We start from the raw sequence: 21,846 nt of genomic DNA on the forward strand, positions 1-21,846 counted from the left end.
TTCCACGCGTGACGTCATGTTTCACGGGAGCAATGTGGGTCATTTGAAATTCCTGTGCGAGGTCATGTGGCTGTGATGTCACGACCCTATCGACCACCAATCAGGATTTTTGCGTCCCGCCACCGATGCTGCCTTTTCTGCCACGCCACCGAGGCCGATTTTTCTGCGACCCAAGCTCCTTACTGCTATTGCGTTAAAATCCTTAATCAACACCTAGCCGTAGTCACAATGAGCAAATAAGCCTTATAAGAGCCCAGGCTAAATGGTCTTCAGGAGATGCCACTTCAGTTTTCTTTGAAATCTAGAACAACTTAAAAAATAATGAGCCATTCCACTCTGCGAAGGTGGACGACCAGTGGGTCTGTGTCTGTTTAGCATACGACACAGACCTGCCCATAGGAGCCAGAGGAAACTAGACATGCGCGACGGGACCGCCACCCCAGGAGAGTGGAAGGAAAGGAAACTAGGCACGCAAGTGCTTGGAACGACGACAAAGAGAGGGTGGTGCGAGCGTAGACATGGCCGACGCGGGTCGCACAGGTGCAAATCTTTGAGGAACCTTTATTATCTACCGGAGAGTCTACTGATCTTGAAAATGGTGCCTATTGATAACTAATCTACCGAATAGACCTATCGCTAAATTACTCAAGCATCAAGGACAATGCAGGTAATGATGTTCCACATACCGCACAGGCTGGCGTCTGCAGCAGTAACTGTTCTAAAGCGAAAGCCTAAAACAAGTGGTATCTTGCACACGCGTTCGTCAATGCTTTATTTTGGTTATTTACTTCGAATCTTTTATACGGGGAAGGTGTGCGCAAGCGGCGGTGCGAGCGTAGAGTTTTTAGTCACTGCACACGAAAAATCCACGGAACCCTAGCCATAAACAGCTTCGCTGTAAAAGGGGTTTGCCTTTTAGCGCATCAAGATTCCTTCAGGACAACGGGTCATGGTACCCAAACTTTATTTTGTTTTTGAATTTTTCCAATATAAGAGCACAGTAAAATGAACTCAGAATTTTAAAGAACTGGGAATCTAACAAAAATAAACTCTGATAAACCTCAAATTTTCAGCGAAAAATGAACTCCGAAAAACACCCTCTTCATTTCACAAGAAATAAACTCCGAAAACACAGAATCCTAAGTATAGGATAGTGTAATATACCCTTTTGCTCAAAAAAAAAAAAAAAAATTGGGATGAAGAATAGTGTGATACAAATAGCTGACTTTGTAGGTTCGAGCTCAGCTTCCGTGTTTTATGCAATTTTAACAGTTTTTCTCTATGTTGCATATCCTTTGAATTAATCAGCTTGGTGCAAGTAGAGTATGCACTATCAAGGGTAACATGAACTGGAACAATCTTTCATGCTTTTTTGGCATATTGGCGGCTTCTGAAAGAGCTTTGATCTGAACCAGTGATAAAACGCAAAGTTTAAAACCTCCTCTTTGAACTTTTTAGCAAATCGCGAGATAAAACTTGAGGAAACCGCAGATGCAGAACAAGTCCAGATTTGGTGTTTCAGATAATATTGTCTGCAAAGTTTAACTACAAAACAAAAAGAGAACCTATAGGAGAAATAGGCACTAAACCCCAACCAAACCAACACTCGGGGCTGTCAAGGTTTTCTACACTTTACGGAAGATGCTTGAGCCTCATATAATATATCACAAAAAGAAAGTTGGCCACAGAAAAAAAAATGCACTGACAAGTTGAACGTTAGGTGGTGCAAGCTACTGTCTGTTACAAAGAATACAGCCACTATCATCCACCTATCTATTCAAGGAGCCGACCCACCTTGCTGGGACAGCTTGCTGCCAGGGTGGACAGGCCGGCCACGCTGCGGTAGTAGTAACTGTGGCAGCCCTGCCAGTTGCTCTCCAGGGCCGCGCCTGCTGCTCCGTCCCTCAGCGTGGCACTCAGTTCCAGTGCAGGCGCCTCGAGCATGCTGCGTGGCGTGGCACCCCGCAGCTGGCCCTTGCGATGGGACAGCCCTGAAATCGACAGTCACCACTGAACTGGGATGTTCACCGCCACTTTACAACCTCAATGATGTTACAACTTCATAATTTTCTGGCAAATCCCAATTAACTGACAATCGAACAGTGAGAATGGCGTGCGCAAAAGACGACGGCGAAAGGAAGAAGCACCTACACAGTGCCGTGTGTGTGCTCCTTTCTTTTATTGTCGTCTTTCGTGTACACTATTCTCGCCGTTAAAGCACATTCCACCAACGTGCCCAAGCTTCAGTCTTGACAATCAAAACAACACAAACAAAAGGAACAGGGTCACTGGAACAAACAGCTTCCAAGGAAAGCTTAGAATAGCAGCTGACCATCTGTCCAGAGTTTGCAACGAGAGTTTGATGTCCGATGATACCGAACAGAAAGGTGCTTTCCCTTTTCTTGTGGCAGAACCAATCCAGGTTAGTGGGTTTTAAAGGGGCATTGCAACGATTTTAACGTTGGAAGAATTTGCAGCTTGTATTTTTTATACTGTCGAGACTGGTTATAATGAAGTCAACGGCAATCGGAAATCACTTCACTATATCCGCTATTTCGTTATAACCGACTTCGGTTAACGAAGTGCAAAAGGGAATGGGAAATCATAAACGCTTCGCTGTAGCCGCTATTTCGTTATAACTGGGCTGTATACCTTCCGGCTTTAATTTATGTAAAAAAAATCGGCGGATGTTTTTTGGTGTTTATTTATTTCCAAATTACCGGTGCATTTCGGTGAATTGTCTCGTGCAGACGCTTGAAACGGCTTTTATCGAAGGAGAAAATCGCGAATAGAAACAAACAATCAAGACGAGAAACGGTTCAATTTTCATTTACATCTGATACTACAGAATATTCTTCACACTTCATTACTCTAATATATGCATGCATACATTCAAGGCTCGCATCTGTTAATTGCCACCCGCTTCTTCCTGTTGACTGGGCGCAATCTCGAGAGCGCGCGCTCTACATTTGCGCTAGACGCGGGAAGTCCCAAAATGTCCAAAGAGCCTTGGGACAGTACTAGCCAGTCTGGTGAATGCAGCTTCCGGACGCGCTTCAACCCACACAATATGAAAGACTCTTCAAACCCCCCTTAACTAGGGTCCACAGAGAAGGAGGGCAACCTTCAACGGGGCTATCTACCAAAGGGCACAATGAGGACAAACTTTTGGAGACATAAACTGACGGTCAAAGTAATCAGCGATGACAGCAAAAACACATCTCGATTACTAAGAGACCTTAGAAAACCTAAACGACAACCGTAAAGAAAAAGTATGAACGAGTTTGAGGAACGTTTTCACGAGACTTTTACGGTGAAAAAACAAACAGAAAAACTGTTGCTTGTGTGCAAATATCCAAAAACCGGCGTTTACCGGTTTTACCCGATTTGTTTTCTTTTCGACACCGGCGGATGTTTATCCGTCTTTTCCGGTTAAAACCGGAAAGTATACAGCCTAGTTATAACCGGTCTTGACGGTATGGCTTATCTTGACACGAGTGAGAGAAAACATGCCACCTTCCCCCGAAATACTGCAATTTCACCCCGTAATCGTAAAAAAAAAAAAAAAAAAATCTTCTTGATCTGCAGTTTTGTGTGGCAGTCGTCGGAAGTATGGCGCGACGTCATTTGGAGCACGCAAGCTTTTGTGGCGCTGTTTCCTCTCCGTTACTACCCTCACCATCTTTCTAGTGGCGAGCCGTCTTTTGTCTCAATTGCTTGCCACGATCTTTAACGATGCCAAGCGGGCGTGGTGTTCTATCGTAGCCGAAAAGTTGACAATCATGAAGGGAGGCCCGGGGTCGCCGAAGATAGAATAGAATGGGGTTCTCCGAGTGGTCACTGTGCACCTCACTCGAAAGATGGTGTCAACTGAGCACTACCCCGACCTTCAATTTGCTTCATTTCTTTTTTAATAAAAACTAGCGCACGCAAGAAATAAATGGTTTTCTGTTCTTCATTCTATATGCAACACAAAAAATTCCCGCAATCAACTGGCCGAAGACCGAGAATTGTTGCTCCGTTCCTGGAGACCGAGACCCATACCGAGCTGAGCGAGCGCCTTGAGCAGGTCGGCGAGTGCCTTGCGCTTGAGCTGCTGTGCCAGCCGTGCCTGCTGCCGACGCTTGTCCGCCTCTGGGTCTCCCTTGGGTCCCGGGCGCCCCAACATGGCGTCCTGCTTCTCGAAGTCCAGCACAGTTGCCACCACTTGCCCCGCCAGCTGGTCCAACTCCAGCGTCAGCTCCGCCAGGGCATCGTTGCGCAGCACGCGCCCCAGCAGCTGCCGCATCCGACGAGCATAGCGCGGCACTCCGTCCTGGAAGAGAAGCGTGGCACCGAAAGAAGTTGCTTCACTGGGCTCGGACAAGCTCGAGGCTGTTAGCGAAAATAGGACGAACCTTACGATACAGTGCAAGCATGTTATGTCGAGGCATGTATGTACTACATATCCCAATTACAGTCAACATTTGCTAACCAGTTTGTTACGTAGTACCAGTATTTTCCAGATTATACGTTGTCAGCGGACTATACACGTTCAAAAGTTGTAATTATACTTGGTGTGGACCACCTACAGGTGCGAATTATATGAGGATCTGTTTCTTCAAGCTCGTTCATTATGACAAGACGTGGCAGATTTTGTGAATGACAGATAATGTAATGATGATTTGTTTCTTTGATACAAACTTTTTTGTGCACTGATAAAGCAGGCATTTTCGAAGGGTGCTGCACAGAATAAAAAAATGACCGCATCTCCAAGTGGTGAATGATGTTGATTGGGGCGAAGCTCTGGTGGTGCTGATGATACTGATTTTATTGTTCATAGGTAGTGCTGATTTTTTTTTATTGCTCATAGGTTGCGTTTCGACTTCATTATTACTGCTTTATGGTCAGTGAAATGCAGAGCCAGTGGTTCTTCTAGCGGATCAGCTTGGATCTGCTAGAAGCCGTGGGAACGCATCTCCACCGCTTAAGTCAACAGTCCATGACAGAAAGAGAATGTGTTGTATGGAACGTGGTTATATACGCATTTGAGCATTTGACCGCAGCGCCCTCTCGTCTATAAACGTTGAGCCAATGCATGCAAAGCTTAACGCGATTATATATGCATTTGATCGCCGCGCCCTCTCCTGTATAGACGTTGAGCGGCTACATGCAATGTTTCATCCATGACATCCCCAGCTCTTGAGTTACTACCACATCTCAGAGCCTTCTACTCGTCCCACAGTCGTGGCCGAGTGTTTAAGGCGGTGGACTACAAATCCATTGGGGTCTCCCTGCACAAGTTCGAATCCTGTCGGCTGCGCAAACATTCTTTCTATGTGAGCACGGACGCCGGACGGACGGACAATGCTAGACCCTAAGGAGCTTCACCCCTAATATTCTTATCTGTGGCATATGGCCTTGTTGTGGACTATGCAAACAGTGCCAAATATGCAATGATACAAACTGTCCAAGAACTTTTCAGCTAAAATTTTCTTTGGTGGGCTGTACACTGGCTGCAGACTATAGCCCAGAAAATGCAAACCACACTCTGATTGATATGCCCGTAAAAGTTCAGGAACAAAAGTCCGAGGACACCTAAGCACTTCTTATGAGTTGTGAATGCAAAAGCACGCCACCGGCGACGTATTGCTTCCACCTCGCATTGTCGAAGGGCTTTGTCCTCTTGCCGCCTGAGACGTTTTGAATTGTGATCCGCTTGCGCCTCACGCTTTCGAAAGGCTTTGCTCTGTCTCCTAGTGCATTTCGCCGCTGCTCTTGTTTTTCCCGCCGTATATTTGGAGATTTGACAACGATGGTGGATTTTGCTGCTTGCCTCCTTGCTTGTTGTGCTGGGTTATTCCGCTCTCTTAGTTTGTCTGTGTACTCGCGTGGATGGGCAGGTTTCCCTACTGCCGAGGTTGTGGTCGCCGACGATGGACATGCTTGAGGCGCTGCCATGTTCGTCGGCGTCAAGAGAAGCAGATGCAGTTGAGCGGGCGCCACCAGTTGAGCGGGCGCCACCACTTATGGTGCTGCGGGCCACGCGCCGCAGCACCTTATGGTGCTGCGGCGCGTGGCCCGCAGCACCATAAGGTGCTGTTCCTTGAAACTATGATGTGCGCCAGCCAATGGGAGGCTATCCATCGAATAGCCGCCAGAGACTACAGGCTTCACTCCATTGGAACAGGGGAATTTAGGAGCCGTTTGGCGCACGGCTTCAAAAGCTGATAATGCCAGTTCGCTCCATGGGACAGTTAATGCTTTCACATTAAAAAGACATATGATTCATGGTTGATCCGAAAACAGTCCCGTCTCAACACGTTCGCTTGCTCAACAGGTTGGCAAGACAAAGCAAACAAGCATGTCACACATGCCCCATTACTACACGACTCACTGAAACGACAGCATACCTCTTTGGAAGGCACGGGTCCCAGGAATCGGCGAGGCTTAAGGTCCAGGCAAAGGGAGCCTCGCTCGCCGTCTTCCTCTTGCCGTTGGGGAGGTGCTTCAAAAGTGCAGCTTGCCTCCTGGTCTAGGACAAGCTGCAACATGCAGAAAAATGTTTTAATTGAGTCCTACGCACATGCAGTATAAGCAGTCCGCACCTGGAAGTCCTTCATGTGGCTGTGCAGCACTCGGTGAGACTTTTCCACGGTCTGCTTGATGGCCCAGAAGCTGATGTCCTTCCAACGGACAATGCGCACATACTCCTGCGAGAACATCTTGTGTCGGACCAATCTCCGAAAGATGGAACCATCGGAGGTCCTTGGATTTTGTGACTACTAGAAACAACTTTTAAAGCCATGAGGATTCTTCCTAGCTCTATTGTTTTGAACATGCCTCCATCAAGGAGGCAATTAATGTAAAAATGTGTGGTACATTGCTAGGCAATTGTGTTGCATACATGAAACACCCTACCATCACAAATGTTTATATCATTGTTTAGCAGCACGTCTTGCCTGCTCAGCCAGACATGTACGTTCACGGCACTTTTCATCAGGTAGTTTAACACATGGCATGTGTAGACTTGAAATGATAAACCTGGTGATCTTCCGGAGCCCCTTAACCCCGAGCCTTGCAACCACGCTTTTATCCAGGCTTCACCCTTGGGCTTCACAAAATGCTGAACACCTAGCCAAATAGTGTTTCATGTTAAAATTAATCCTATTATTGCAATGTCCCAAAATTACTGTCATCAGCCTTTGCTGCTTTGCTACCAAGATCAGCACAGTTGAAGTTGTAGTGCCTGTGTGCCTTCTCCATAGAAGAGAAAATGTAGGCAAGGCTTGCAATAGGCATATTGCCTAGACATCCTACAACACTGTAGCTACGAAAAAAAAAGTCTGCAAATGGGACAAGACACTTCAGAAGTAATCCAGCGAAGTTTGTAGAAAGTGGTGTGCTTGATAGAAAACTTGCCTCAAACAATAAAAAACTGAAATTTCATCACCATCATTATTATCATTACTATCAATAGCATCATCATCATCATCATCAGTAGCCAGTGGGGAGGCTTATAGGGCTTCAGCCCCCTCCCTCCCTAATATTTAGCTGACCCTATAACATACAGATGCATCTTTAACCCCCTCCCACCCTCCACACCCCAAGTCATGAACATCCCAATCACCTCAACACCCCCCCCCCCCCCCCCCCCCTCCCGAAAAAAATTCCTGGTTACGCCGCTGACCACAACCATTACAATCATTATCATCACCGCATCCTGGAACTTTGTAAAGTGCTTCGGCCCAAAAACCCACCTTGAGCTTCTTCTCGATGGGCTCCCGGTCGCGCTGGATGCGTGCCTGTACGGCCGGCAGGTACTGTCCGTAGAAGTGGCACAGGTTGAAGAGCAGGCCTCGCAGGGGAGCGCCCGAGGCCAGGGCCTCGTGCAGAAAGGGCCGCACGAGGTCCAGCCGTGACTCCAGGTCACCCAGCCGGCATTCCCCCAGGAAGCGCACCAGCTCGTCCCCAACGCGCTGACGCGTCTTGTCATCGAGCGACGACTTGCTCTTCTGCAGAGATGAGCCGTGTATGCAAGGCGCCGGGAAAAAATTACGGTTGTCCCTTAGCTTACCTGAATCAGAGGAGCCAGCAGCTGGTGCAAGAAGAACCACCAGCGGGCCTGGCCATCACGTCGCTTCTGCTGTACAGAGTCCAGGCAGCGCGACCAGCCCCTGCAGGGGTGGGCAGAAAGCGGTTGAGCTAGCATGTAAGCGTAGTTAGTGCAAATCTAGCTGCCCCTATGTTACGTCGTTTTTTCCGATTTCATATTTGGAATCCCAGTTATGAGACTACATTCGTGGGAACTTATATGACACTCCCACACTCAACAGAAATCTGAAGTGCCAAAACGTGCAAATGACCTTATCATTAAGGCCCAGAGTAAATATTCTTGTGCATGATAGACATTCCGTTGTTCCCTCTTTTCACTGCAGATAACACCAGTCACAGAGAATGAGAAGGGGGAAGATATGTCTTTGTATAAGTTCACCTTCCGGTTTGACTATTTTGTTCTATAAGCTGTGCTGTTGCTTTCTTTTTACACCAGACACTTTAAATAATATGCTCACCATGCAAATTCTTTCTTAATATTTAACTAGACCCAACCTCGCATGCTTGTAAGACAAATGACTCACTGCAGCTCCAGCTTGCGCCAACGAACTACCAGCTGGGTGATCTCGTTTAGCTCGGCAGACAGAGAGATGTTCCTGTGAGCGCCGTTTTCCCATTCCTGCGAGAAAAAATGAGCATCCCTTAAGCGCTGCCACGCAGGTCGGACCTGCCTGGTGTTCCCACCTGCCCTACGACCAGCAGCATCTCCAGCCCCTGGAGCACTCGCATCAGGGGAGACGACACCTCTAGGCTCAGCACACGCCTGCACACTTGCAGCAGCTGCAACGGCCGAAGGTGATAGGCTCGTATTAGGACAACGTGGCTTAGGTTTGCTAGCCGCAGTCCCCTGGAAACAGGGGGTTAGGGAACCTGTATCCCTAGACACTCTGTGTGGCAAGGGAAATGATTCTGCACCAGGATTAACACTAGAGCCTCATATTCAAGAAACATAATGTAACTTTCGGCTTCACATCCATTGTTTTATAAATTTGCTTTTCCTTGAACCATACTGGACGAGATTAACTTATCCCTCAATATCACCATTATGCGTTCTCTCAACCGTTTCCTGCGTCACCTGGCTGCCTCTTAGCACGTGTTTATTTCTACAAATGTTATTTTATTGTCTGTTCCCCTATCCTACCATACCTCTGTATTGGGGTAATAGTATTACCAAATAAATAAAATCTTTATGGCAAATCGCAAGGCAGTTGTGTTGCACAGGTGAAACATTCTAGCGTCTGATACCTTTAGCGATACTTTGAGCTTCCAGACACCAGATGCCTACGCTCACGGCACTCTTCATCACATAGTTTAACGCGTACCACGTGTACACTCGATAGTTGTTCCCAGAGTGAAGCGACAATACCACTAATCAGACTGATAAACCTGGCGATCTTCTTGAGCCCTCCCTACTCTCGAGCTCCTCTCCCTCAGTGCGCAAAGGTGGACAAGCACCTCCTGGCCTACCCCTATGGTCACATGACCTCCCCGTCAACCAATCAGTGTCGAACCTCGCGGCCACGCTTTTATCCAGGCATTACTTTTATCTGGGCTCCACGAAAGGCTGAACACCTAGCCAAAGTGAGTTTCACATTAATGAATAATACAAGGAGCTCTCAGCCAGGCCTACCCTGGTCAGACCGGGGTGCCCAGGAAACTGCTCGAGCAGGGCCTCGGCCCGTGCCATGATGCAGCGTAGCGGCCGTTCGCACAGCGCCATCTCCTCCAGGACGCCGTCATGGTACAAGTCAAACTGGTGGCCCTTGACCGCCTCCTCTGCCACATTCTTTTCGGGAGCCCGCAGGCGTTGCTCCAGGGACCAGCATGATACCATGTGGCTGCCCAAGAGCTCCAAGTCCAGTTCCGGATCTGGAACGTCATCGCCGCTGAAACACTTGTGGATCTCGGCCGGCCTTCGGCTGGCTTCTCGTTTCCGATACCAAACAAAGCTAAAAGCTGGCTCACGCATGTGTTTTACACCGACTGAGTGCGTTGTGATCTCTTACAACAAAAGACCACACTAGCGCCACCTATCGGGTAGCCCTGGAACGAATCTAATCTGCATTCATTTCTGAATTTTTTTTAATGCAACATTCTCTCACGTCAGGCTTGAAACACTTTTCCACAGGGTTATGAGTGACCGTTTGTCATAGGTGGTGTGTAGATTCAATCTCGAAAGTTCTGTGGAACTTTTGGTCTAGTTGTGCGCAGTTCCAGGGCTACCTCGCAGATGGCGCCACTCGGCCACTGCCAAACACAAATGTGCAAACCAGTCTTAACATGCACCAGTTGAAGTGAGTCTGGTGAATTTTCGGTTAAGGCTACAATAAGTGGAATGCAGTGTACCTACCCAAAGAGGGTCCCAGCTGCCGCACAGAGTCTCGCAGCGCCCGGCAACGCAGCTCGAGGGCACCGAGCCAGTCTACGCTTCCCAAAGGCTTGCCAGGATCTGCGAGGACGGCATGGCATCGCCACACTTCGGACGCCTCCTTGTCTCCGAAGGCGGCAGGTGGTACCACGCAGGGCTGCTCCTTTGTCTCCAGAACGTCCTTCTCCTCCTCAAATTCCTGCGTACGTCGGTTCCCGACAGTCAGCATCCGTTGCATGTATTGGAATGCAGTTCCACAGTGGTGTTTCCTTTCGAATATTTGGGTAAACATGTAGAGGGGCACAATTGCAGACGTTCACGAAACTCCAAAAGTCTGATTGAAAGGAGGAGGATGCTAACATACCAAAAATGGCATAAACAAGGTCTTCATGTCATTGTGTGCCATCTGCTGTCTGTTTCCCTTCAGACTCAACTTTTAATTAGGCACGTTTCTTGGATATTGAAATTACATGCTTACTTAAGTTGTATTTCAAACAAATATGCTGCTGCACAAAAGGGGCCAATTTCAGCAAGCTTCCTAAAAATATGTAATGCTGACTTCCGCTTTGTTGCAGGCTTCCCAAACCACTCCTTGCACACTTTTCATAATTGTTTTAAGCTCTTGCACACTTCTCTAGGTTTTCTGAGAGTTTGAACATTTGGCCAAGTAACCATTTGGAATAAAATGGCTAGGCTTCTGCAAATAGTGAATTTTGAGTTAGAAGCGAATTTGAGGCAAATAATAGGGATTTTGGCCAAATATTTTTGAATCGAATATCAAATAGTTTCTCCAAACCTTTCACTAAACTGCACCCAGCTACCGCTTGTACATAACTAGTACCGTAATATCCCCAGTCATTGCCCAGCCCACTTTTTGGGCAAATATTGATTTCCAAAAAAACCAGGAGAGTGATCACCCACCCCTACAAATACCCCAATGCAGACTCTGCGATCAGCAAACATCAATCCTACCCCAATGACGCGGCCGCGGACCTTACGGTTCGAGGACGTCTGTGATGAAGAGAAACGAAGGACAAAAAGAAACTTCACTTAGTTTACGCAAAGTGTTGTCAGAAATCTGTTGTCACGGAAAAAACGTTTGCGCTGTATGCCAATCGGCAGTGTCCACCGTGCGTGTGCAAGCAACCAACTTTGTGACACTAAAAATGCATAAAACAATGAAACTAATTTGAATTTTGAGTTTAACGTATCTCTTGTGCAGCCGTGCTAAACATGTACAGAAAAATCGTCGTCTTTTTTACAGCGAAGCTGTTTATGGCTAGGGTTCCGTGGACTTTTTACCTGCAGTGACAAAAAGCTCTATGCTCGCACCGCCGCACGCGCACGCCTTCCTCGTATAAAAGATTCGAAGCAATTGCTTTCGAACAGTTACTGCTGCAGACACCAACACGTGCGGCGCGTGGAACACCATTCCCTGCATTCTCTTTGATGCTTGGGTAATTTAGCAATAGGTCTATTCACTAGATTAGTTATCAATAAGCACCATTTTCAAGATTGTAGACTCTCAGGTAGAAAATAAAGGTTTCTCAAAGATTTGCCGCTGTGCGACCCGTGTCGGCCATGTCTACGCTTGCGCCGCCCCCTCTTTGTTGTCGTTCCAAGCGCTTGCTTGCCTAGTTTCCTTTCCTTCCGCTCTCCTGGGGTGGCGGTCCCGTCGCGTGTGTCTAGTATCCTCCGGCTCCTCGGGGAAGGTCTGTATCATGTGCTAAACAGCTTTGCTGGTCATTCACATTCACAAAATAAAATGGCTCATGATTTTTTTTTTTTTTAACTTTTGAGCTTTTCCCACCAGGACATGGAGCACAGCACGTTTTCTATGATTTCCAGGTGGCAGGCGGGTGGGCGATGACTTGGGATATTATAGTAAGCTAATTATATTCTAACATTTATGGACAGTAGCGTCCGCAAGTTCATTGCCTAGATTGGAATGACATGTAAAACAATGCATCTGACATAAAATCAAACCTCTAAAGATGAACAACTATACCTGATCGAATGAATTTATAAATCTTCTCGCTATACGCAAATATTGTTTCTTAAATCCAGAACAAAAAAAAAAAAGAAAACAAATAAAAGAGAATCATGAAAGATGAATGCAGGTTGTTAGGACATCTGTGCCTGACATGTACTCTGAAATAATAGCCACAGTTTAATTTTGAAAATTTTACTGTAGCGTAGAATCAACATCCACAAAGTTTCCACTCCTATTTAAATACAACAGGCACGCAACTGTAATACTCATACTTTCAGAAGTTTTGATTGTGCAAGTTTGCCCTGTTAAGTGCGCTGCTTACCGAGCACCGGTACACTGTGGAGAATCAACAACTGCGGAAACAATCTCCTGAGTGCTCGGTAAGAAGATCACTCAACGGGGATAACCCACCGCGGTCAGCACTTCGAAAAATATGAATATCAGAGTTCATCTCGAAGCGAGTATCTGATACTGTATTATTCGAAACTACTATTCGAATATCAAATACTGTAAAACCCTTAATGTTTGTGAGCCCTTAATTTTCACAAATTTCGCAAATTGAAATTTGCGAAATTTAAGGGCCCACGAAAATTTCGGTCCTCAAACGTTTCAATACAAGGGGTCTGGAATTCGCAAAACTTAAAGGCCGCGATTACACCGTCTGTGACCGATTCACGAAATATAGAGGCCGTGAAAATAAGGAGTTTTACAGTATTCGCACAACACTAAAAATAACACAAATACCTTATCTGCCCACTGTTTAAGAAGCATGTATTAAGTCCGGCAGCCCGTAATTTCAACTTAAGAAAAACAACAGGGTTTCCCTTTTTCCTGGGTGTCGGCACAAGACGACAATGTCAATAGAAGGATTGGCAGCGCTGCGAATGAATATATTGATTATCTTGTTCGTAAAGGGCAAGAAAAAGGGGGAGTAATGTTGTGAAACTAATCCTCCTTCGAGTAAAGGATAAAAAAAGATAAAGAAAGAAAAGCACGCAGAAAGAGGAAACGAAGGAGATCCCACTAAAGCATCCTGGGCACCCTCTCTTCACAACAGTGTGACCAGTGGCTCAACCAATCAGAACTTTGCATCCAGGCTTGTTTCAGCACCCTACCCGAATTTAGCGACTTTAGTCACCTCGGCATAGCTGGGGAAGAGGGCTCGTCGCTGTTGCTCGTCCAGCTCTTCTTGGGATGGCTCCCCTGCGTGGCAGCGGTACTGGTACAAGCTCTGTTCCTTCTCCTGCTTCTGGCGCTCCTCTTCCTCGTTCTGCTGCCAGGCATGGACCAGCTGGCCAAGCACGGGACGGGCGGCCTGCGGGTAGAGTGCCGGTGAACAATTCAGGTAAACATTGCGAACTGCAGTATCAATGAGATAAAACAATGTATGAAACGTCCACATTTTACTTTCATTCTTTGCAAACAATTACCAGCAATAATAGTTTCTGCGTGGGTTTGCAAAGTTTGGAGTTGGACAAAGTTCCCATTTCTTATATCATGGCTCGAGTGAGCAAGTAGTGTTATGTGGACTCCAACAATAAAATGTTGAAAATTTCAGTGCCACTTATGAACTGGGTAATCAAGATAGCATGCAAATGCTAAACATAATAAATCTCAAGCTTCGAGGAATTGAAGTGCACAGGATCAGATTTCTTACATGCAGTATAATCAGCGTGGAGATTGAAGGACAAAAATAAAACGGGGACAGAGCAAAATCGTTACCCGACAATAACTTAAGACAGACAGCTTTAGGTCCTTTATTATTTCCATCAGATAATGATGAAAGAAATTGCCAAATTGCCAGGGATCGGTGCAGAAGCGTAAGCATAATCTTTTTGTATTTAATGCTCAAACCAGTCTCATCCTTCTTCCTTTGTCTCTCCCATTCTCCCTATTACCCATTAAAGTCTCTCCCTGCAACTTTGGTGGCAAATGTCCATGTCCTCCCCATGCCCCCCTAGCAACTAAGGATGGAGTGTCCCTATACGCCTCTGGTCATCACTACCTACAAAAATCGACTAGACAAAAACGTCGGGCTTTTCCTGCTGATGCAGCGACTTTCGCTTACGTCCCCAGAGCGTAACAATAACTTTCATAGAATGATGTAGGTAATTCTTGGCGACTTCTATCTTTTCCTCACCCTGAGCCATTGCGTGGTGCGTGCGTGATCCGAGAGCCTGCCATTAACCAGCTCCAGTAGCGCCGATCTGAGAAGCAGCAGTCGCTGGGATCCACTGCTTGCCAGGGTGGAAGCCTGAGAGCCGCACAGCAGGTCGGACACTGCTTTGGGGGACATCCCTGTCGGGAACATCAGTCCTTGGCATAGCACCAGCTCGCGGCGGGGATCCTGCAAGCAGTGGCGGTGCGGTCTGAGTGACAACAAATAGGGTCAAAAGGAAGGGTGCACAAACCACGACTCGAAACTTGTAATTTTTTTTTTAAAGAGATTGGTTCTAACTAGAGCGAGAAGAATCACAAGGTTTTCTCACAATTTCTCAGGTTCATTGAAGCAGAGCCACACAATGTAGTATGGATATAGAAAATGCTTTAAATTTGCAGGCTTGAGCGTATAAAAAAAAAAAAAAAAAAGAGGGTAGAGTTCTGCATTATCTCTGGGCGATTTAAAACCCTGAAACTGAACCAGAGATAAAACTGAACCTTTAAGATATTCAAATAAATGAATGGAATCAAACTTGAGAAAAATTGGCTCCCTGTCCCAATCCATAGTGTTCTGCGAATATTCAATATTTAAAATAGTAGTTTTGAATAATAGACTATTCGATATTTGCTTCAAGAAGACAGCAATATTCATATTTTTCGAAGGGATGATAGCGGTAGGTTAGTCCTGTTGAGCGTGCTTGTTACCGAGCACAGGTGCACTGCAGAGAAGCAACACCTGTGGAAGCGAGCTTCCTGGGTGTTGCTTCTCCGCAGTGCACCGATGCTCGGTAAAAAGCGCACTCAACAGGGTAACTCGCTGCTATCGTCACTTGGAAAAGTATGAATATCGCAATTTCGTGCTTGGGAGAAAAACACACTTTCAAAGCAAGATGGCGCACACTCGTGCCTGGTGTATATACAAAAAGGAAACTTTCTCACTGTTGATATCTATATTGCAGGAAAATTTTCAAAATTAAACTGACTGTTATGCAAGAGTACCTATATGTTAGGCAGAGATGCTCCGACAACCTGCATTCATCGTTTGTGATTCTTTTTTTATTCTTCAAATTCGAGATTGAAGAAAGAATATTTTCATATAGCAAGATTTGTAAATTCACTAGATTAGGCACAGATAACATCTCTATAGGTTTAATTTAATGTCAAATATGCCGTCTACTTGCCATCCCCAGGCCTCGGACTTTCTGAGGCCAGTCCATATAATTAGATTAAAATTAGCTTATAAATGGACAAGTCGAAGCTTGGGAAACACCGCCATGAGTTCAGCTGGGTTTTCGCTTAAGCATGGTGCAACAGTAGTGAAAGGCTTGGAGAAACTATTCAATATTAGATTCGAAAATATTCGGCCAAAAGCACTATTCACTTTGAACTCAAAATTCCCTATTCGCATATGACTACAAATTGGGTTACAGTCAAACGCCTCTATAACAAACGCTTCTACAGTCGAACCCGGATATATCGAATTCAAAGGAGATCGTAAAATAGTTCGATATATCAATATTTTATATACAAAAATATGTTAAATTAAACCCAAGCTGAAATTTCCTGGCGTTTTTGCTAATGCTGAAGGTCTCGGCAAATGGGAGCTACCAAATAGAGCGTACAGGAGCCACTAAATACAGTAGAGTCTAGTTGGCAGAGACTGCAAACAGCGCGGCGCTTACTCGCGCGCCTGCCGGGAACAGCATAAGCGACAAAACACAAAAACAATTAAAAAAAAAAAAATTAAAGAAAAACGAAAAAGTGAGATGCATAAAAAAAATAAAATCTACTGATCCACAAAAAAAAATTAAGCAAGTAACAACAAAAAAAAAAAGCTTGCTAAATTCAAGCAGCAAAAAAAGAAAGGCAAAAAAAAAAAGAAGAAAAACGGGCAAAGCAAGAACGGCAAAAGAAAAAGGTAAACCAAGATAAGGCGTTAAAAGTGCGATACACAACCGTTGTTGTCGACACACTCGACTTGCCGAAGACTTCTTTTTTGCTTATTTTATTTGGGGGCTAGGAAGTCGTGCAGCATCAGCAGTGTTCAAGGAAAGGGTGCAGGCTACCGTTTCAACAGCAAGCACTCCCTGCTCTCCCTACGCGCACGCGCATGCCCTTCCCCTTGCTTTTGCCACCGTCCACTTCTTTTTTCTTACGGCTCATTGCCTCTCCTTTTCAACAATTGCTCTTTCGCTGCTTATCTTCCCACGTGTATGCTGGCTGGGTGGTCTGCCAGCCACGCAACGCAAGCAATGTGCTCGCCATCGTCGCAATCGGATTGCGGGAAATGCAACGGCCGGCCGGCCAGGTTTTGTTTGCTATATCGAGTTTCCCCACCATGGAACTTGGATACAAAAAGACAATGCTCCTACTATACTATTACAAGGGGAGGTTTGGACTGTTTGATATAAACAATAATTCAAAATACCTGAGTGTGATATAACCGGGCTCAACTGTACGACAAAAACACCCATTTATCGAAGTAAAGTCCCAGTCAAACTCCCAAGTGTTCAATGCGTTTCTTTTGACTACTTCAATAAATTCCTGTTTAGCAAATGTTTCTGTTTAACGAAGCGATCGTGCGGCCCCACAGAGCAAAATGACTGGTATTACAAATTTTCTAGGTGAAAACTAATAGATTTTATGTAGATTGTTGCTCACAAGTGACGTGCACAAAGAACAGAAATACTGCGGAAGCGGCGCCGGGCGACGGTCGACGCTGCCGCCTTCGCCGCGCCCCTTGTTGTCGCCGTGCTGCATGTCTTCGAGTCTACATAATCCGCTAGTGTACCACCTTCTGTCTAAATGGGGCTAAGCAACTATGTTGCTGCATAGAAAATGTGTACCCAGCTACATAGCACCATCTAGACACAAGGTTGCATACTAACAAATTATTTAGACTTGAAACCAGGAATGTACAGTGTGGCGCATGTGACGCCGCATCCGCTGCGCGCACTCGTGCATACTTTTGTTGGCTTTACAGTGCAAACCACTTATAACGATAATGAGGAAACCCGAAATTTCAATCATTACAATCGATTATTGTTGTATCTGGACAAGAAACTGATCATTTCCAGTCTAGAAACTCTATGAACAGATCGTTATAAGTGGTACATCATTATATGTGCTATCTCTATAAGTAGGTTGTGCTGTACTAGTTTTGCTCACGCTGTTGCTGGAGTATGCAACACCTCGCTCCAAGATGCGTTTTCATTTCTCAATGCTCCATTCAAGCTATGCGTGCACTAATATCTTTTCTTTGCATGTATGTTAGCACATTTGAAAGGATCCGTCCATACAAGAGTATATATATATATATATATAAAAAAATAATTTTGTGGGCAGTCGCCATTTTTTTTATAGACACTTTACACACGCGCCAAATTACAGCCGCCATTGCTGACCTTCTCTTGTCTTATCGAGATGCCGAGCAACTGAAACGGCAGTTGACGATCCTCTACAAAGGCCGATACTTTAAAAAAGGACACAGCTGAATCTAATATGGCAATAACCTGGCCTGCTATGGTAATGATGAAGTGAAATAAACGAAATAAGAGGAAGCAAAAACTGAAGGTCAGTTATGGCGGCGTCCATGCACAGCTGCTGCAAAGCGTCTATACTGTCTAGACATTTGGCCGACCGACGCGCCCATTTTCATCAGAAACCGAGATTCCCAGTCTTGCTTGATCTGAGTCCCGAACTGCTCTGTCTTGGAGCGATAACATAAAGTCGAGAAAACGTGATTTGTAACAACCCATCACACCAAAATCTAAGCAATATCAGTAGAGCTGCATAGAAAAACGCACCCCTTTCTTTGTGCCGGACAGCTGAAAAAGGGCCCAGTCGGCTCGGTTGTGCACCTCTCCCCATCCTCGCTCCTCGCAGCACTGCACGTTGCGAGGAGCGAGGATGCCGAATAGGTGGCCGACTCTGCGTGCTGCTACGGCAGCGCTGTCGTACCCATTTCTACGAGAACAACGCAGTTGCTTTAAGAGCCTCCTCCAAACGATTCGGAAAAGGCCAAATTTATACACTCGGCGAACGCCTCTCATTCGCTGCGTGATCGGCGCTCAGTGTCGGTGGTTTAGTGATTATTGTGATTACGATTTAAACAAGTCAGTTAAGTTTGTTGTGTGGAAGTTTGCACGGCAGGAAATTAGTCTGCAGCAAGGAGCGCCCGGTGTCTCGGCTGTAGATGACAAACTTTGCCAGTGGCAGTACTGGCGATAGGACCGCTGGCCTGGGGTATTTAAACTGCGTCATGCAGTGGTGAGCACACAAATGCAAGCCGGGACAAAAAAAAAAAAAGAAAGGAAGTTGTAATTGTGCTTGAAAGGGTAATGCAACGATATTCATTTGGAGGGTTTTCACTTTACATGAGTTTACTGGCCCTAGTGGGACCCAAGTATATTTGCACGTAATGCCATTGACCAAGAAATCCCTTTGTTGCGGTGTAATCTCAAAAATAAAAGTGAGCGCTTTCTTTCAGTCTCTCCTTTGCAAAACTTGATGATGTAGCGTGGGGGTAGCAGTGCCGGCATAGTCACCCAGTGATCATATTTGAATGTTGCTCATAGATTGAACCCGAGCATTACGGGAGCACTCTATTTAAGCTCGTGATAATCAATAGCTCGACAAACATCTGGATAGTGGCTCACGTTCAATCGCGGCGATGACGACAATAGCTGAACCCTACCAATGCCTGGAACTTGGCGAGTGTCCTGTGCTCTGACAACCTCAGCGCATGGCTGTAGGATCAACATTGGCGGCAACTAGTAATCAGCCCCAGATTACATGGCCGCTTGTTCTGGCTGCAAGTTGAGAGGGTAATCGCTGCACGTTTTTATTTGATTTTTTTTGCGACGTTTATTGCGTGGGAAGAAAAACAAATGCGAGTTTCATTGGTCATAAAAGTCAGGGATTCGTTCTAAGCGGTATTTGCGCAAAGTAGAAAAATTATTACAATGCCCGTTTAAGATGATTTGATTCTGGAGTGCGAGCTTTTGTCTCATGTGCTCCAAGCTGCGATGCGCTAACAGACTCGGTCACCATTCTCCCTTTAGATAAGTCAACTATCAACGTACAAAACCTTGTTTCTGATGTTGCTCATACTATATTTGCCGCTATACTCTTTCTTAAAACGCCTCGAATGTCGTGCAGGTACCTCAATACATGATAATACAAATTCGATGTCATGCAATAGATTTTTCGCGCTGAAATTCTACAACAAAGTTACCTATGTAGTCCTACAAAAAATTTAGCCAGTCCCGCAGACTTCGTTATAAATGTGCTTGACTGTACTTAGGACACTCAAACACCTCCTTCCTATTGAATTAAGTTTTTCTTAAATTCCTACGAATCGAGAGCCTGCTTTCTCACCTTGGACGTGCAGCTTCTCGACGAGGCCAGCGTTGCCAGGACTCGAATTCCCTGGGCCATCTGAAAAAGACAAAATAGGCTGCTGCCACACGTGCCCTCTGTACTGGTACGGTGCCTGAAATGTATTTTCATTTGGCGCGTTTATCGCCCTATACCGCCCATAAATCGAAAACGGTGCAGTAGCGGCAACAAATTACGTCACATGGGCTGGCATGCCATATGTTGCGATCCCAGTGGCTGGTTACAGAAATGCTAGCAAAAAGGATGAATGGATGTTGAGGGGGGACATAAGCCCAAGTTATAAAAATTAAAAAAAAAAAATTCATTTTTCAATTTTGAGGTTTTTGGTTTTAGAAACTAATTATACACCCTTACACTAGATTTCATAACCATGCTCCTTATAGTTATGCTGATATAAAATATTTTCAACAAATTGTGAGGCAGTAACAAAGTAAAGGAGTTCAATGTTTGAATGCATTTTTCTCAGTTCCGCTTTTTGCTGCAAATTTCAAACGAAGGAATCTTTTGTTTGAAGGTAAAATTATTCTAATAGCACAATCAAGAAGTTTCTGAACTGAAATTTACTGGGGAATCAGGCTATCTGCTTTGTATTGTTTTAAGTTAAAATCCTCATTGAGAAAAAACGATTTTTTTCAAAAATTGACATAAAACAGATATGCATCTCAAATTTCAAGGTAATGACTCTCTTCCCTGAAATATTTATATTTGAATTATAAAAACTAGATAGCTCGAAGTCCCACATCCCCCATTTTATATTCAAGCAGTTAAAATGATGCCTAATAGCTTCATTTGCATATCATAGATTTCTCAACGAAGAGTGACACATCTTCTTATGCAGTTATGTAAAGTTGTCCTATATCGCTGAAAGTTTGCACAGCACACCTGCATCTGAAGTTAAGTCTCCCCTGCAGATCTCATTCGGATCACTTAAGTAGTTCAGAAGTTGAACCTCTAGCCTTTAGAGGGTATGGCTATACCCTCCAAAACAGCTAGTAGCTTGCACCACCTAGCCTAAGTCTAAGAAGACAAACATATGATTCCTCCCACCCTTCTAAGCCAATTTTCTTCCCCAAACTATCCCCCGGGACGTGTGGGATATCACCAGGATGACCTTCGGTGGATCGGGCAAAAAAACTAAAAACATCACCCCTGCCTCTTGCCCCCGGCGAGGGAGTCACTTATAAAGTTCCTCTGGTAAAACCTCGTCGGCATTACCCCTGCACCGGACCCACTGGAGGACAGGGATGAGAGTTTGGGCCGGAGCCACGCAGGACCGAGTCCCAATTTTCCTTTGTCTCGCCTGTCCCCAGCTGTGCTAGTTAGTTGTACATTATTCAATTTTCCCTAGATGATTTCCACCAATCTTTTAATCGCCTCTTTGTGACTGCAATCCTTTTCTCTTCCGTCCTTCCATCGTTGCTGGCGGAACCCGGGACCCCGGCCAAATCTGTTACCCCTTCAGGGAGGGCAGGGCGAAGCCCCGTGCACTTCAAAAACCAGTGCTCTAGTGTCCCACTCTCATTATGGCAGGCAGCATATAATCTGTCTTTCTCCTGAAATCTCGCCCTATACGTCCTTGTCCTCAAAACTCCGGTTCTCGCCTCAAACAGTAAAGAACGTCCCAGTGAATTGTCAAACTCATTTTCCTTTCTTGCGTCCTGTAAATTGTTAGAGCTGATTTTTTCCTGGATTCTTACCTCCCACATTTTTCTTTCTGCCTCTCTCACTCCCCTTTCCACTGAAGTTGTCTGCTCAACCCCATCACTAGTGTGTAGGCATTTAAAATGTTGGTTGAGTGGACGCGAGGGTTGCCGGCATTGCAGCATTTCTT

The 21,846-nt window shown here is 45.5% G+C and overlaps 1 protein-coding gene and 1 non-coding gene across 2 annotated transcripts in view; one reads left to right on the top strand and one right to left on the bottom strand.

Annotated features, from left to right (window-relative positions):
- The window catches only part of LOC8031001 (midasin), a 122,024-nt gene that overhangs the window by 17,336 nt on the left and 82,842 nt on the right, over positions 1-21,846 (bottom strand). Inside the window, exons 48-60 of the mRNA XM_040222376.3 lie at positions 19,995-20,054; positions 14,596-14,802; positions 13,594-13,770; positions 10,445-10,661; positions 9,725-9,963; positions 8,779-8,874; positions 8,619-8,713; positions 8,057-8,156; positions 7,740-7,994; positions 6,588-6,692; positions 6,393-6,524; positions 4,045-4,315; positions 1,795-1,991 (exon numbers count right to left, since the gene is read on the bottom strand). Coding sequence (XP_040078310.2) covers positions 1,795-1,991; positions 4,045-4,315; positions 6,393-6,524; positions 6,588-6,692; positions 7,740-7,994; positions 8,057-8,156; positions 8,619-8,713; positions 8,779-8,874; positions 9,725-9,963; positions 10,445-10,661; positions 13,594-13,770; positions 14,596-14,802; positions 19,995-20,054 — 2,151 coding nt within the window. The remainder of the gene's footprint in view (positions 1-1,794; positions 1,992-4,044; positions 4,316-6,392; positions 6,525-6,587; positions 6,693-7,739; positions 7,995-8,056; positions 8,157-8,618; positions 8,714-8,778; positions 8,875-9,724; positions 9,964-10,444; positions 10,662-13,593; positions 13,771-14,595; positions 14,803-19,994; positions 20,055-21,846) is intronic.
- Trnac-aca lies at positions 5,221-5,302 on the top strand. The gene has a single exon. It is a non-coding gene; the product is annotated as a tRNA-Cys (tRNA).

The sequence above is a fragment of the Ixodes scapularis genome, unplaced genomic scaffold, assembly GCF_016920785.2.
Source record: "Ixodes scapularis isolate PalLabHiFi unplaced genomic scaffold, ASM1692078v2 PGA_scaffold2__306_contigs__length_199485367, whole genome shotgun sequence".
In the NCBI taxonomy this organism is placed as follows: Eukaryota; Metazoa; Arthropoda; class Arachnida; order Ixodida; family Ixodidae; genus Ixodes; species Ixodes scapularis.